Source organism: Crocodylus porosus, unplaced genomic scaffold (assembly GCF_001723895.1).
Source record: "Crocodylus porosus isolate Cpor-Errol unplaced genomic scaffold, CroPor_comp1, whole genome shotgun sequence".
NCBI lineage: Eukaryota > Metazoa > Chordata > Crocodylia > Crocodylidae > Crocodylus > Crocodylus porosus.
The window spans coordinates 77,533,756-77,546,302 of NW_017728947.1; the positions used below are offsets into that span (position 1 = coordinate 77,533,756).

General features: G+C 47.7%; 1 protein-coding gene across 1 annotated transcript in view; it reads left to right on the forward strand.

Annotated features, from left to right (window-relative positions):
* The window catches only part of AHSA1 (activator of HSP90 ATPase activity 1), a 6,295-nt gene extending 4,398 nt beyond the window's left edge, over window positions 1–1,897 (forward strand). Inside the window, exons 5-7 of the mRNA XM_019552085.1 lie at window positions 342–443; window positions 883–934; window positions 1,496–1,897. Of these exons, the coding sequence (XP_019407630.1) occupies window positions 342–443; window positions 883–934; window positions 1,496–1,668 (327 nt within the window). The 3' untranslated portion in view covers window positions 1,669–1,897. The remainder of the gene's footprint in view (window positions 1–341; window positions 444–882; window positions 935–1,495) is intronic.
* Window positions 1,898–12,547: the final 10,650 nt, after the last annotated feature.

The window sequence follows — 12,547 nt, forward strand, 5'->3', positions numbered from 1 at the left end:
CTTCCAAGAGAAGTGGTGCAGGCTTCTACCCTGGGGGTGTTTAAGGGGAGGTTAGATGCACATCTTGCTGGGGTCGTTTGACCCCAGTATTCTTTCCTGCCATGGCAGGGGGTCGGACTAGATGATCTGCTCAAGTCCCTTCCTACCCTAGGAACTATGAAACTATACTTCTCTTTTCCTCATCCTGTAAACACAGACCTTCAGTTTTGGCCCAGAAACCTGTTCCACAAATCCTTGTGCTGAGGCAGGGGGCTGTAGTTTAGGTGGTGTCCAAGCAGTGGGCTCTAGTGCTTTGGGTTAGACTTTTGTGCTGTACTTAAGCCTGTTTGCTCTCTCTGCAGATGGTGCAGGCTTTCACCCATGCACCAGCAGCTGTAGATGCTGACAAAGGAGGGAAGTTCCATCTGCTGGAGGGCAGCGTCAGTGGAGAGTTTATCAACCTAGTGAGTACCAGCCTGGGCAGCTGCATCTTATTCTGAAGGTGTGCTGTGGCCAGGCCCTTCCTGCCTGGCAGCCTTTGAGTCATCTGATCTGTATCACACCTTCCTCAAAGATGAAACCCTCCCTGCTGACTGCTGTTCCCCTACAATCCATCTTGGTAGCGAAGATCCAATTACTGCTGAAAGGTAGTGAGACTTACCAGAGAACACTCAGGACTGGGAAAGAGGCCTGACTTCTTTTCTTGGTTCTACCCCTAACTGGCCACTTGTCCAAGATCAAGCCTTTGCTTATCTCCTCCTCCTTCTTTATGCCTTGTATTACTTATGGGTTTCTTGAATGAGCTTCAGGTTATGCTCAGCTTTGGGCACTTGCTGACTCAGATTGTGGGGGTAGTTGAATAGCTGGCTCCCTCACTGCATGCTCCATTCTTCCCTTTCCTAGGTCCCGGAGAAGCAGCTTGTTATGAAGTGGAGATTTAAATCTTGGCCAGGTGGTAAGTAGCCTCAAGAGCTAGACTACAGAGTTACAGCCCTTGTCTGTAGCTAAATGAATCTAGGTCTCAATACTATGGTTGGGCTCTGGTTGGGGTAGGAGGCAGCATTCTGGAGCCTGCACTGGTATAGGTACCTAGTGATCTCACAGCTCCGTATTCCACAGTGGGTGGTGCTGGGGACCATACAGTGCTGCTAAACTTCCAGTCCCATCCATTTTCCTGGAAGCAGACATGAATAGAAGCAGCATGCTCAGCCTCCAGGGTAGTGTGCTGCAAATCTGGCCATGAGCTGGGTAGCATAAAGAGAATGCCCTGCTCTACTGCGTCTGGAAGACAGGCAGGCAGTTGTCATGTAGGCCATGAAAAGAAGAGCCGTTTACCAGGGAAGGTCTGTGAAAGTGAGTCTGGCTTCACAGAAAGTACTGTGCTCCCCAGAGCAGCGAGAAGGCAAGTCAACTTTTTTTAAGTGGTGCTAGGTAATGGGAGAGCATCTCAGTGATTTGCTTGGCTGGACTCCTCCATGCTCAGTGCTGATGCAAGGGCTTGCTCTGGTTCTTTTAGGGCACTTTGCAACCATTACCTTGAACTTCATTGATAAAGGTGGTGAGACGGAAGTGTGCTTGGAAGGCAAGGGCATTCCTGCCAGTGAGGAAGAGCGAACACGGCAAGGCTGGCAGCGTTACTATTTTGAGGGCATTAAACAGACATTTGGCTATGGTGCCCGCTTGTTTTAACATCAGCTGCTGGCAGGTCTCTGCCCAAAGGTTCTGCCGTGTGGACTAATTGGTGTCTCATCTTGCATCTTCTGTTCTTGGCATCACTGCTATGAAGAGTGGGATGGCAGCACCATGAGGAAAGGCCACTTGTAGCCCTCACTGCTTCGTGCATGTCTCATGCTGTGGGGGCATCTGTCACTTGTATATACATCTATTGCTAAATAAACTTAACTTAAAAAAAGAAACCAACCTCATTTTTCCAGCTGTGCTTGAGAGCAAAGGATCTGCAGCGAGCATGGGAAGGGGTCGCCTGGAAAAGCATTAATCAAGAAGAGTAATGCTGACTTATTACAGGTTGCTTGTTTGTGGTGGGCTTTGGGAGTGGCCTCCCAAGCAAGCATTAGCTTAAAGTGGCTTCTACTATCCCCTAAACAGCAAATGTTGGATAGAGTTCTGCAAACCCAATTCCATTTCCTCTTAAGGGAGATGAGGCATTATTAAAGTCTCTTTCCCACCTACCTGCGTATCTTGGCTAGTCTTACACACTGGCCTGCTTCATCAGAATAGCGATCAGTAAATCATTTGCTGTCCAAGAAAATCAGCAACCCTCCAGCTCTCCCAAACCACAGCTAAGAACTCCACTTCAGAAGGTAGTGGCTAGGGCGTAGAAGGGCCTCCAGCAGCCCCATGCCAAAGCAAACTGCAAGCTCCAACCTTGGTGTTGAGGAACAGCAACGGGGTGTGGGATCTGATCTCACAAAATAGATCTTAGGAAATAGGAGGGTATGGTGTCTTTGGCTGAACAGACTTGTGCTGTTCATTTTATTGGGAGAAGAGAGTGAATATTCTGTTGGTGGATCCCCCATTCTAAGGACCCTTCTGTGCAGGAAGCACTATTTTACTGCTGCAAATCATATGTAGTTACTGGTGCAAAATGCTGGTCTGTATAGCCTGTCAAAACACTAAAGCATTCCAGTTTTGCCTCTGAGCTGAGAGCACGTTGCACCATACACTACCTCCTTCTACAGTCCTTGCTGACCTGGAAGGAACAGAGCCATACTCCGTTGAACTTGTACTCTTGGCACAGGTTCTGGGGACAAGTACAGTCAGTGCAGGGATGTGCCAACGCCAAGGGGATGGAGTGAAGGAGATGCTATTCTTGCAGCTCTCTCCTCCCTTGGATCCTGTCTCAAGCTTTCTGCTGCTGCTTTTGCCCCTGCATTAGGTTCTATTTAAACATAGTGCGACTGGCCCATAGGCATTCTCTGGTAGCCATTTCTGCCACCCTTGTTCTTGGTTGTTGTTTTTAAACAAGCAAAAAATTCAAGGGCAGGCTCTGCCATCTTCCCTCTGGCATTAGGCCCTTAAGGCATAAATGAGTGGATCTTTGCTCACAGACAAAGTTCTGACAAGTGGGACCAGCGTGTCCCCTCAAAAGCAACCAGACGATATAGAGGCAGTACCTGGGGCCTAGGGGTGGGTAAAGCTGGTGCTACAACATAGAGGAAGTCTTGTGTTAATCCTTCAGATACAGGCATGTGCTCTGAACACCTGGGTGTTGAGTAGTTTTTTTGCATTCATCTGACCACAAGGTGGCAGCACTGCTCCCCTCAAGATTAGGATTTGTTCATTCAGGTGTGAATTTGGAGCTGTTCTAATCACCTGCACTGCTGGCTTATGGAGCAAGGAGAATTTTAATTGCCCTCTTTTTCACAAACCCAAATTTGTGTTTGTCATTCTGCTGCTGCAGCAGAATGATTGAGCCAGCAGCCAGTAAGCGTGCACACACCTGGAGATGGTCTTGCTCAGGGTCACTCAGAGCCCTAGGTCAGTAAAGTTCCTGCAGAGGCAGGTTCTCAGCAGAATACCCCAACTGTTCATTTAAAACACATCTGCTGTAGTGGTGTGAGTGCCTGTGAGAAACCCCAGGCCCAGACTTGGTAGTATGAGGGCTGGGAAAGAGCCAGATAGGTACTGTATTGTTTCAACTATTAATTGAGCCTGCATGTAAGTTGACACTGCATTTTCAGGTGCAGTTTAGGAGAAGGAGCTTTTTCCGTCCCAGAATAAGTCAAGTTGCTACAAAGACATTAAATGGTTATTGCTTTTACCAAATCCCACAGGTGTGGGATCATCAAGGAGAGGACACAAAGGGCTAAATTCACTAAAAATCTCAAAGCTGCACAATGCATTGCTGATGTTGGGTTAACTCCACACAAAATCATATATGACTCTTATGGTTTGTTTGGAGATGGAAAAAATAGAAGGTAGATTTATAGCAAGACAGCATGACAATTCCTGGGAATGGTAGCATCTCTTGGGAATCTCCAGCTTCCCACCTGCCAATGCTGTGCTTTCCTGTGTGGGATTTTTCTCAGTATACCAGAAACCCTACAACCACTGTAATGTATGTAACTCATGTTCAGCAATAAGCTGCTGTGCAGATGCACCATCTGCCCACAGAAAACTGGACAATCCTGAAAAGTAATCATCAGTATCAGGAACTGAATGGTTTCTGAGAACCTCACTTCAGGTGAGTGTTGGAGAGCTGGGACAGTGTAGGGAAAGGTTTGTTGTGGGTACTGAAAGAACCCAAGAGCCTGGCTGATCCAGGGAAGGTCCTTTGTCTCACATTTCCACCCAGGTACTTGTGTATTATTTATTTTCTGACTTTGTGATGCCTTTGGGGATGCAGCCTGTACTCTGCAGAGTAACAATAAAGGCAGTGGCTCAAAGAGCCTCCAAAACTGCTTCCTTTTAGGGATTAATGCATGTGTTGGGGATCACAGCAGCCATCAAAAATGCTATCCCATAAAGTCCAGAAGTCTCCCCCAAAAATGCCCATGGACAAGAGTCAGAAATTTAGGTTTAGGATACTGTGCATACTAACTAAGCTTTTTCACTTAGCTTCTCTCAGTGCTGTAGCCTTTCAGGGACCAAGAGGAGAGCTGTGCTTGCTATAGCCACACTGAGGGCTCACGTCCCTGCATAGGGATCCCCAGGGTCAGGCTTAGGAGTCTCAAGCCAAGGGAAGAAATACCACATGGGTTCCAGCACTGCTGTGCCATCCACCTAGCAGCTACCACATATTTTCCACCTCAGCAAGCAACACAGATGCCATTTCTACCTACTCAGCCATCTTTCTACCCTTCAAAACCACAATTCCCTATGTCTAGCTACTCCTTCAAGAGAAGCTGAGATGGCAGGCAAATGGCTTTAGCCTATCTACTGTCAGGTTGCTAATGGGGGACACAACTACAGCCTCTGACCATCAGGAGCCAGGAGCATTGCCAAGCTGGGGAATGGATTCCTTTAAGTTCTTGAGGTAAGTCAGGAGGTAAAGCAGATTTCCAGGGTGTGGATGGAGAAGGGAGAGGGGGCTCAATGTTGCTCTAGGCTCTTCAAACTCCAGGCTGTGGGACTCCTAAAATACTCAGCCACAGCTTGGCTCCCATTCCTGGTCTGCTGCTGAAGGAGCACCATGGGGCTAGGAATCGCTTGTTTTGTGTACCACACACTCCTAGCATGTTGGGTGCAGCAAGGAGGGGAACACAGAAGGGTAGTTCCCATTGCAACAACTGCTGCTGCAATGCTGGTCTATGCAGACAGTATGGGGACCTGCCCAGGGACCAGCACTCAGTTCAGTGTGAGCCAAAAAGCTGGAACAAGAAACACCAGCATTAGCATTTGGGATAGGCCTCTAAAGTTCCCCGTCTCATGCAAATACAACCAGTTCCTTTGGATCAGGCCTCTGTGCAGGGGTCAGAAGGGAAGGCTTGAACCTCAGCACCACATTCCAAATTGCACCTGATCATTTTAGATGCAGAACAGAAGGGCTTTGAAGGTCCCCGTAGCTTGCTTCTACTGGGGCTCAGCTGCTTATTCTTTTCAGTTCCACTTTCCAGGCTCCTGCCAAGAACAGCTGGCACTTTGAGCATGTCCCTTGCTGGAAGTGGAAGTCTTTCCTCCTGAGATGCAGTGACACTTACCCTGAACAAGGGGCACCTTCTTGTAAACTCTAGCTCCTCAGGGATCTCTAACTGCAACAGCTGAGAATGCAGGCTTGGGAGTAGGGGAGCTCTCCACAGCTTGCTCTGCCCCCCTGCAATTCTTGGGAAGCATGTGGAAGGTCAGATTCCCAGGAAACTCTGAATTTTGCATCCCTGTAGTGTGAGGCAGTTTATCTGAGGCCTGTGAGCTGCAATCTCTTCAAGGCTTCCTGACATTCCCAGGCAAATCCCATTTGCTTCCTCTAATTCCCAGAAAATGTTATAGAATCACAGAAAATTAGGGTTGAAGGGAACTCAGGAGGTCATCTAGCTCAACCCCCTGCTCAAAGCAGGGCCAGCCTCAACTAGATCATCCCAGCCAAAGCTTTGTCCAGGCTTGTCTTAAACACCTCCAAGGATGGAGACTCCACAACCTCTCTGGGTAACCTGTTCCAGTGCTTTACTACCCTCCTAGTGAGAACATTTTTCCCAATATCCAACCTACATTTCCCTTGCTGCAACTTGAGACCATTGCTCCTTGTTCTGTCATCTGCCACCACTAAGAACAGTAGCTCCATCCTTTCATATGCCCTACTCCTTCAGGTAGTTGAAGGCTAGAGTTAAATCCCACCTCAGTTTTCTCTTCTCCAAGCAAAATAAGAAACCCAGTTCCCTCAGTGTCTCCTCAGAAGTCATGTACCCCAGCCCCCTAACCATTTTCTTTGTCCTCCACTGGATTCTGGCCAATTTGTCTACATCCTTCCTGTAAGGGGAGGGGAGGGAGGGGAGCAAAACTGGACACGGTTTTCCAGATGTGGCTTCACCAGTGCTGAATAGGGGGGAATAATCATTTCCCTCAGTCTGCTGGCAATGCTCCTACTAATGCAGCCCAGTTTCTCTGCCTCTCTTCTAAAGAACTGTGCCTTTACTGTCTGGACATGCTCAGTCACAAGGAGGCCACCCTCTACCTCTGGCTGGGCATGGTTTTGGCAGGCTGGTCCCAGGGTAGCAGCGTGGAAGGCTAGCACTGGAGTCAGTCAAGGAGAGTGAAGCATACCCTGTTTGTTAGCAAGGGGCAAGATGCTTGCACAGGGAGTCGATATGGGAAGAGGTGTTCCTCGCATGGCAGTTGGGGCAGAAATCAGGGGTCCAGCCAGCAGGGCCCTGATGGGCCAAAGCACCCTATGATCCTCAGACTCTTCACAGAAATGGCAGAACTGGCTAAGCTCTAGCTATGTGTTTCCAATTTTAGTAAATGAAGTAGCACTATGGGACTTACCTACAGCAGAAGCCTGAAAGACATTGCTGCCCGAAAGGAGAGAGTGTGTTCATGCTCAGGTTGCTGGTTTAAGTCCAGCTCTGGCTGGCCCAGGGGCTCTTGGCTGCCAGCTGCTGGTCCCAGCTGCAAATGGATTGTGCAGGGTGTGCCAAACCTGACCAAGGCACCATCTTTAACATCACCTTGAGGTGGGACTCCAGCAACCACTTCATGCCCAGCGGGAGCTTCATGGCACTTTGCAGACTGGCACTTCCTCCACCGCCCGCCTCAACTGCCTGCCTCTGAACAGGGCCGTCCGCTATGGCCACCAGGACGAGAGGTGCCAATGGTGCGGCCGTGAGATGGAGATCCTCCCCCAGGTGCTCATGTGCTGTGTGCCTGCAAGCCACATGCCAGAGCCTGGCAGCTCTGCCACAAGGCTGTCCAGGATTGCCTGGCGAAGGTCATCCCAGCCACAGCAGGGGAGATCTCCCTGAACCGCGCCATCCCAGGCTGCGAGAGCCAGACGCGCCCCAACCTTGTCATCACCAACGAGGAGGCCAAGAAGATTGTGATCGTGGATGTGACCATCCCCTTCAAGAACTGGTGTCAAGCCTTCACTGACGCCTGGGGCTCGCAAGCAGAAGCACGCCCTACTGGCCAACGTCCTGAGGAACCGCGGCTATGACATGACGGTGGATGCGCTCATCATGGGAGCGCTCGGAGCCTGGGACCCCAGCAACGAGAGCATCCTGCATGCCTGCCACATCTCCTGCCACTACACCAAGCTGATATGGCACCTCATGGTGTTTGACACCATCCGCTGGTCCTGTGACAGCTACATCAAGCACATCACAGGCCAGCACCAGTAAACCGACACCGCCAGAATGACCATCACTGGACCAGATCCAGAGGGAACCACCTGAAACCCCCTCTGCACCTAATGGACCAAAAGAGATATCTTCAAACATGGACTACTCCATCCCACCCGACAAGGACCCCTGCGATAGGACTCTATGGACTGAGTAACCTACCCCGCTCCGCCATTGTGGACTACTGTATGGGTTTATGTGCATCCATCCTCTTTCTCTCTCAGCGTTGCAACCCCCTCCACAACACCCCTGCACTTAGTTGGCTAACATTGTATTTTATGTAACCTAGTTGTGTTTCCCTCCTCACCCCCATCCTATTTATGTTAGTCCCTTGCTCGGGCACTCTATTTCCCTTATGGCTTTGTCATTTTTGTTTCATGCCTCTTAACAGTTCCTTCATCCCCCTCACCATGGTCACCCAGCAGTAAGGCCAGGGGCTGTTTGGGCCACAGCGAGGGTGAGGGCCCTGCAGTTCATGCTGATGCCTAGTCTGCACCTGCTTCTACAGACATTTTAGAAATGGGTTCATTTAAAACAAACAGCTGCTTCTGGCCTCCAGGAACTGCCAGGGGACTTTTTGACAGAAGAGAGGGCTATGGCCATGCCTTACCCATAGAGAGGGCTTGTGTGCCTCTGTAAAGGAGGAGTGGAGAGGTTCCTACTTCTGTGAACATAGCTCTATGAAATCTCTTGTTCTTCTATTAGGGGCTTAATGCTTTCATTTTGCCTGGGCCTGGAAGAGCCTTTAAAAACTTTAGTGGTGAACCCAAACATGGAGCATGGCCTGCTCCCTTACTTTTGTGGCTGAGGAAAATTCACTCTGGCAAGTTTTGGGACTATGCCAAAAACGTTGTGCCCCTCAAATCATGGCCACAGCAGCCCATGGAAGTCAAGGTCTTTACACATGGGAATTAATCTATTAATCCATCCTTCAGATTTCAGCCTAGGTTGAATTGGTAAATCTGAGCATTAAACCCTTGGAAATCAACTGAAGGGAGGATGTTCTTGTGGGTAAGGCAATGGACACACACTCAGGTCTGGGTTCAGATTTCAGCTCTGCCATAGATTTGCTCTGTGACTTGGGTAAAATTCCTGTACTTCCATTCCTACATGTAAAATGCCCAGAATAGAACTTCCTTTCTCCCATCCTCTCCTTATCTAACCTATTCAGATCATGACCTTTTGGAGCAAGGCTCTCTGACACCTTTTGTATAGGACCTAGCATTATTGCCATCACACAGATTGTAAATAGTAGCATGTCCTGGCTTCAGTCAGTCATGGATCTGCACTGTTCTTTCTGAACAGCTGAACTCAAGAGCCCTCTACTTCTTTGCACTTCTGGCATCCAGGCAACAATGTATTTGATGCCACAAAAGAAGAGCGCAGTGCTCATCAGTCATCGTGACAAAACATCATTCATTAAGTGAGGCCGCCTGCTCCTCCCCAGACAGGGGTCAGCCATGGCGCCAGGCAGATGTGGAGTGGAGCCACGTGCTAGAAAAGCAGATAAACCCTGACAGATGTACAGCCAGCAAAAAGAAAAGGGAGAGAGACGAGAGAGAAAGCAGCTGGAAATAGCTGGGGCTTGGAAACGTTCAGGACCTATGCTGATTAACAACAAGCTGCAATTCCTGGAATGTCCTGCATATTCCCCCCCGCCCCCATGTCACTGGGTTTCGCCTGCAGAAGCTGCTGCCAGAAAACGCTTCACAAAAACTGCTTCCCAGCTGAGGTCGTTACTCCTCCACGTTCAACACCTCCCTACAGCAATGCTGTCATTCAAGGGCAGTTCTGCACTCAGATACACCATGTCTGACCCTGTGATAAAAGCCAGGGTGGACAGCCAGAGACACGACCACACAACACAAGGAGTTAGAATTCAGAGGTCTCTGATACACGGCTTCCAGTTTTCTCCTTCAACTGGACTTGATGGCCTTTTCTTAGGAGGAGATGGTTCCTCCATAGTGGCTTTGGCCTCAGTGGTCTCCTGAACCATATTGTTAATGGTGATGATATCGAGGTTGCATCCTCCAGTGCTCTCCAGATGGTCTGTAAAGATCCTTTCCCCTCCTATCCTGTTCATATCCACAATGCAGTGGCAGCAGCCATATTGCGCTTGTTGCCATCAATTGTATTGCTGTAGTGCCGAAAGGCTCAATTTGTGATCAGGACATTACAGCAAGGAGACTCTGTAAAAAGTTCCTGCACCAAAGGTCTGACTCGACAAGAAATGCCAGGAGTGTGGGGAAGAGTCCCATAGCGTGGTGAGATGAAATAACCTCTCCAAGATCTCTCCTAGTTAGGCTCTCTTTTCACTGGGCCATCCTGCCTCTGTATCTGTGGCCAGTCCAAGATGTTCCCCCAACCCTTCTCAGCTAGACCAGTGCAATAGAAAGAAGATGCAAAGAAAGAAGAAATCAGAGGCTTCAGAAAGATACCATATTATAATAAAAAAATCAAAGATCTGCCTGAGCTGACTGATCCATTGGGTTAGTGTGGTTAAGGCGTGGCAATTTCTATAGCCAGCAGCAGACAAGGAGTGATGTGACTAGCATTGCATCTACTTCCACTTGAATGACTAAGCACCATTTACAGTTTCGATGATGGGGGGCAGCCTTTGGCTGTTCTGGACAAGGTCTGGAACTCATGCCTCTGAAGTTTAGTAAGAAACTTCAGCCACTCTGCCCTGTAAATGCCAGAACCAAAATCTCCTTTAAAATCAGAGTGGGTGATCCCGTTTAGTCAACTTCCAATTCAGCACAAATGAGGCTGCACCCACATCTTTGTGATTCCCTGGGAAATCAAATCCCTTTGCCCTCCTGAGTCCTTTGATGTCAGAGATCAGGCAAACATGTCCACCACATGGTAACAAGAAAGTTTATTGGTAATATCACTTCCCTTTTGGTAAAGCCTCTGCACTTAGTTCACACACACAACATGGCTCAATAGTGCAGATTCATTCATCAGCATCACTTTCCCTATTTTATAAGCTACCACAACCATCACATATAATAAATACTGTACAGGAAGAGACCAGAACATTAAAGTGTAGGGATGGGTGAACCAGCTATAATGAAACCTGCCATGATCCTTTCCCTCTTCCCAAAAATGCAAGACTTGGAGCTGTGAAAAATTCAATTTGATTTTGGAAGCAATTTAAGGTGTTTTCTCCACCCACCCCCCCTCTTTCCCCCATGTCTGCTGGGAACAGAAGTATCACTGTACCACAGAGAAAGCTAGTCTTGTGGGACTACCAGGCCAAGAGAACAAGATTCCTCCAGGAGTGTCTGATCACCTGAAATTTGGAGCCTGCAAGGTTCAGAGTAGACTCTGAAATGTCTGCTTCATGTTACCTATGGTTCGCCCATCACTATCAAAACACAAACAATAAAGGAAAATAAGTCAGCAAATATGTCAGGCTCCTTATAATTCAGCAATGGACATGGGTCCAAATATGCAGCATTTAACATTATGTTATCCCATAAAACAAAAAACTACCCAGCACTATACAGTTGAACACCACCAAACATCAACAACAATACATACATTGTAAATAAAGTGCTTTATTGCAAAGTCAGAATAAAGAATTCCTCGCTACACAGTTTTGTAGGAGTAAAAGATATATAGATATCTATATCTATAGATATCTATATTATATAAAACACAATCGAGGTAGGGGGTGATGATAAAGTAAATTCTTTACCAGCTTAAATAGCTGTGGCTGGATAGGATTTTTGATGGGACATAAAAATAAACACTTGCCTAAATGCCTCCTCTTTTAGCAATGCTTGGCAAAGCTTCCTGGATGCATAAGGTGCTTGTGTGAGGAGAGTTGCTGCTTCTTGCTTGCCAATCTCCCATTCATGCCTATATCTTCCAAATCTTCCAAGCAGGACAGTGTAAGAGCTCTCAACTGGGTTTTTAAACAGGAGCTCTGTGCTGCTGAAGTTCTCACCAGGTGTCTGATAGGAACTAGGTTTGTTACAGAAATTATTGTTTCTGTTTTTAGGCTTGTACTGTTTGACAAACTTAGTGTGAATGGGGGTGTGGGTGCTATTAACCTGCAACAGTATTCAAAAGAAAGCAAGTGTTTACTTGGAAGCCTCCTGGCTTAGCAAAGCTGGATGAATGACATCCTAAAGCCCTTCTTCTCAGAAAGGATGCTTGCAGATACCCTGCCTGAATGTGCACCTGTTTGAAATGTAGCCAAGTTTAAGAGGTGGAAATTTCTTAAACAGTAGGAGATAAACTGATCTTAAACAGCCTCTACTCATGAGAGAGTTCTCTGAAGTTGGCCGATATCATTTAGTGTAGAAGAGGACATAGAAAAAGATTATCTGTTGGCCCATGAGTGTCTTCCTTCATCACTGACTGATTCCACTCAGCAGCCTGGCACATAAAAATCAACCTCTCTTCTTCCACACTGTCTGTAGACATGGACTGCTCTTCTGGAACTGATCTATCACACCACTGCTGTCACCTCACCCAGATGTCTCCTCATGAATAACCTTGGTCACAAAATCCATAAGAAATCCACCAATAAATGATAGTGGGGAGAACACAGTAATACCTACACTCTCTAGAATTAGTGTTTCTCTGTTTCTACCTCCCAGTCTTCATACAGAATCTGTCATCTTAGATTGTAAGCTCTTTTCAGAAGGGGCAATGTCTGTATATGTTTTTGCAGTGTCAGCAACTTGGGGCTTCCGTACCAATCAGCTACGGTGAGTGACAATGCACTATCATTATTAAACAATAATCACCCAGCATGTGGCAAC